Source organism: Hyposmocoma kahamanoa, unplaced genomic scaffold (genome assembly GCF_003589595.1).
Source record: "Hyposmocoma kahamanoa isolate Upper Pololo Valley unplaced genomic scaffold, ASM358959v1 218, whole genome shotgun sequence".
Classification (NCBI taxonomy): Eukaryota; Metazoa; Arthropoda; class Insecta; order Lepidoptera; family Cosmopterigidae; genus Hyposmocoma; species Hyposmocoma kahamanoa.
In genome coordinates this window covers 797,506-800,339 of record NW_020653739.1, presented here as the reverse complement: position 1 = coordinate 800,339, position 2,834 = coordinate 797,506, and the positions used below count along the sequence as shown (strand labels likewise).

Below are 2,834 nucleotides of genomic sequence, written 5' to 3'. Positions count from 1 at the left end.
TGTTTGTTTTTCAATAAGTTTTTTGTTTAATGTTCTATGTTTTCTCTCCAGTATGAATCATTAAGTGTTTGTCATGATTTGCTTTATCACTAAAATATTTGTTACAAATGTCACACTTGTATGGTTTCTCTCCAGTATGGATCCTTTTATGACGCTTAACTTCATATTTCCTTGTAAAACTTTTGTTGCAAATATCACATTTGTATGGTTTTTCACCAGTATGAGTCATTATGTGATATTTTAATAGAACTCTTCTTGCAACACATTTCTGGCAAATATCACATTTGTATGGTTTCTCTCCAGTATGAATTCTTTTATGTTGTTCACAATTTTCTTTAGTGGTAAAAGATTTGTTACAGTGTTCACATTTGTATGGTTTCTCTCCAGTATGAACCATTAAATGTTTATTAAAATTTCCTTTATTGGTAAAAAATTTGTGACAGTGATCACATTTATGTGGTTTCGTGCTAGTATGAGTTATTAAATGTTTATTACGATTGGTTATAGAGGTAAAAGATTTGTTACAAAAATCACATGTGAACAGTTTCTCTCCAGTATGAATTAGTTTATGATTATTAAGTACATCTTTTTTCTTAAAATGTTTATGGCAAATATTACACTTGTGTGGTTTTTCGCCAGTATGAGTCATAATGTGATACTTAAGCAGTATTTTTCTCCCAAAACCTTTATGGCAAATATCACACTTGTATGGTTTCTCTCCAGTATGCGTCATTAAATGTATTTTACTTTCTGCTTTTGTGGTGTAAGATTTGTGACAATGTGCACATTTGTATGGCTTCTCTCCAGTATGACTTATTTCATGACGCTTAAGATGGTGTTTCTGTACAAAACATTTTGTGCAAATATCACATTTGTATGGTCGAGAATCAATATTCAACTCGTCATATGTGTTCTGCACACATTTGACTTGAGCTATGCTAGCTGGCTGCAGCGTCACAGGTCCTATAACCAACTCTTCCTTGATTTCATGATCTGCATATAGATCTAGCTCGTCTTTATTGTGAAATTCTTCTGCAACGTCAACTGTCTCTTGTTTGATGTGAACATTCCTGTGTAAACCTGTAGACCTGTTTTCTAATTCAATTACCACCTCCTTAACGTTCATAATACCTTGTAGCTCCATCTGTCCATGACATTGTTAGCTGTTGCAGTCAATACAATTGTATATAGTGAAATATACAAGGGCACTCTCACAGTGAGTTCAAATTGTTACTTTTTTTGCTCAGTTTTAATCTGAAACAAAAAGAAAGACTTTTCCATATTAAATTTGCCAAATTAATACCACAACAAAATAGTGCCCGCGCGGTGTCAGTCACAGACTACTTAGTGAACTACGTTGTGTCAGTAGAATGATCAGTGTTGCCAGATTTTGGCGAAGTTAATTCGCCAATTTATGTGTGTTAAGCCTAGAGGATGGAAAAAAAAAGAAAAGAAGTTAAGCTTAGAGGATGGAAAATTTCCATAGTCTAAGGTGTCAAGTAGCCGATATTCACTCAAGGCATAAAATCCCTAAAAATCAAGGAAAACAATGTTACAATTCTGCTTGCTGCCTGAACATTGAGGAATATGAACTCTCTTATTTCCCCGATTGCCTACACGTAGAAATACTCAAACCTTAAAGTTATTTTACAACTCCATTCTCCGCAAAATTCCCAATCAAATTTATAATTCCCCAGACATTTTATTAAGTAGATTAAAATCGCTTTTTCCTATTTCAAACAGTCTAAATATCGCCGAGTCGCCGATCACTTTTTTAGTCGCCGCGCGACCTCTCAAAACAGTCTTAAGGATCGTATTCCAGAACTCTACTCAATGCTCAAGTCAGGACTTGAGTATGATTTCAAGCACTGGAAATCATACTTAAGTCCTTGCCGTTAGGGTCGTATTTGCATTGAGTAGAGTTCTGGAATACGACCCTAAATGGCGAAAAATCTCCTAATCTGGCAACACTGAGAGTGACAGTCAAAGTGACAGTGAGTGACACGGACTGACAGTGCTAGCTGTCAAAACCAGTGTTGCTAGCATTAAAATTTTTCTTTCGATTAACATTAAAAAATATATAAACTTGAATAAATGAACGTAACTATGTTCAAGATCATTGAAAAGAGCATGATGATGTTTACAAATAATAAGAGATAATTGAATAACGCACAAAGACTCATTTATTTTTGAGTGGAAGTATTCTATTTCTATCAATTTACGAACAATTTTTTTCATGATGCCAAGAAACGAGACGAACAAGTCGTGCGTCTAATGGTAAGCACACCTGGCCATAGCAGTTGTATTTAGTGCCACTAAGAGCATTTGATTGCAAAGATTTGAGCGGCACTATCATTGCGCCCGTCACCCAGATACATAAGTTGACGAGTACAGTCAAGAGCACGTCATGCTTGACACTTAAGACTTAAATCCAACTCTATGCCGCTTATGATAAGAACAGTCCAAAGTACAAAGTGTCAAACTTGACGTGCTCTTGACCGTACCATGTGCCTATAATTTTATCAGCACCCGCATTTCCATTCCCATTACTGCCTGGCGGCAGATATTGATACGGTGGCAGTACTTCCTGGACGATGTCATTCACAGAGAGTCAACGGCACGTCAAGCTTTACACTTAAGACTTAAATCCTACTCTATGCCACTTACGATAAGAACGGTCCAAAGTACAAAGTGTCAAGCTTCATGTGCTCTTGACTGTACGCTACTCAATTTTATTATTTATTAGTGAATGAGGTAAGGTGAGATATTTAATGTTAGATCAAACGGCATTGGATCTCAAGTAGGAAACCAATGAATGGTGACTTGGAATAGGA

At 35.9% G+C, this 2,834-nt stretch overlaps 1 protein-coding gene across 1 annotated transcript; it reads right to left on the bottom strand.

The window, feature by feature from the left end:
* On the bottom strand, positions 1–1,325 carry LOC113227831 (gastrula zinc finger protein xLCGF3.1-like). The gene has a single exon (XM_026460872.1). It carries the CDS (start codon positions 1,142–1,144, stop codon positions 35–37), a length of 1,110 nt encoding a protein of 369 aa, XP_026316657.1. The 5' UTR covers positions 1,145–1,325; the 3' UTR covers positions 1–34.
* Between the last annotated feature and the right edge of the window lie 1,509 nt (positions 1,326–2,834).

Bases quoted from the DNA above. Each gene is read 5' to 3' on its own strand.
- LOC113227831 (XM_026460872.1), bottom strand. From the start codon at position 1,144: ATGGAGCTACAAGGTATTATGAACGTTAAGGAGGTGGTAATTGAATTA.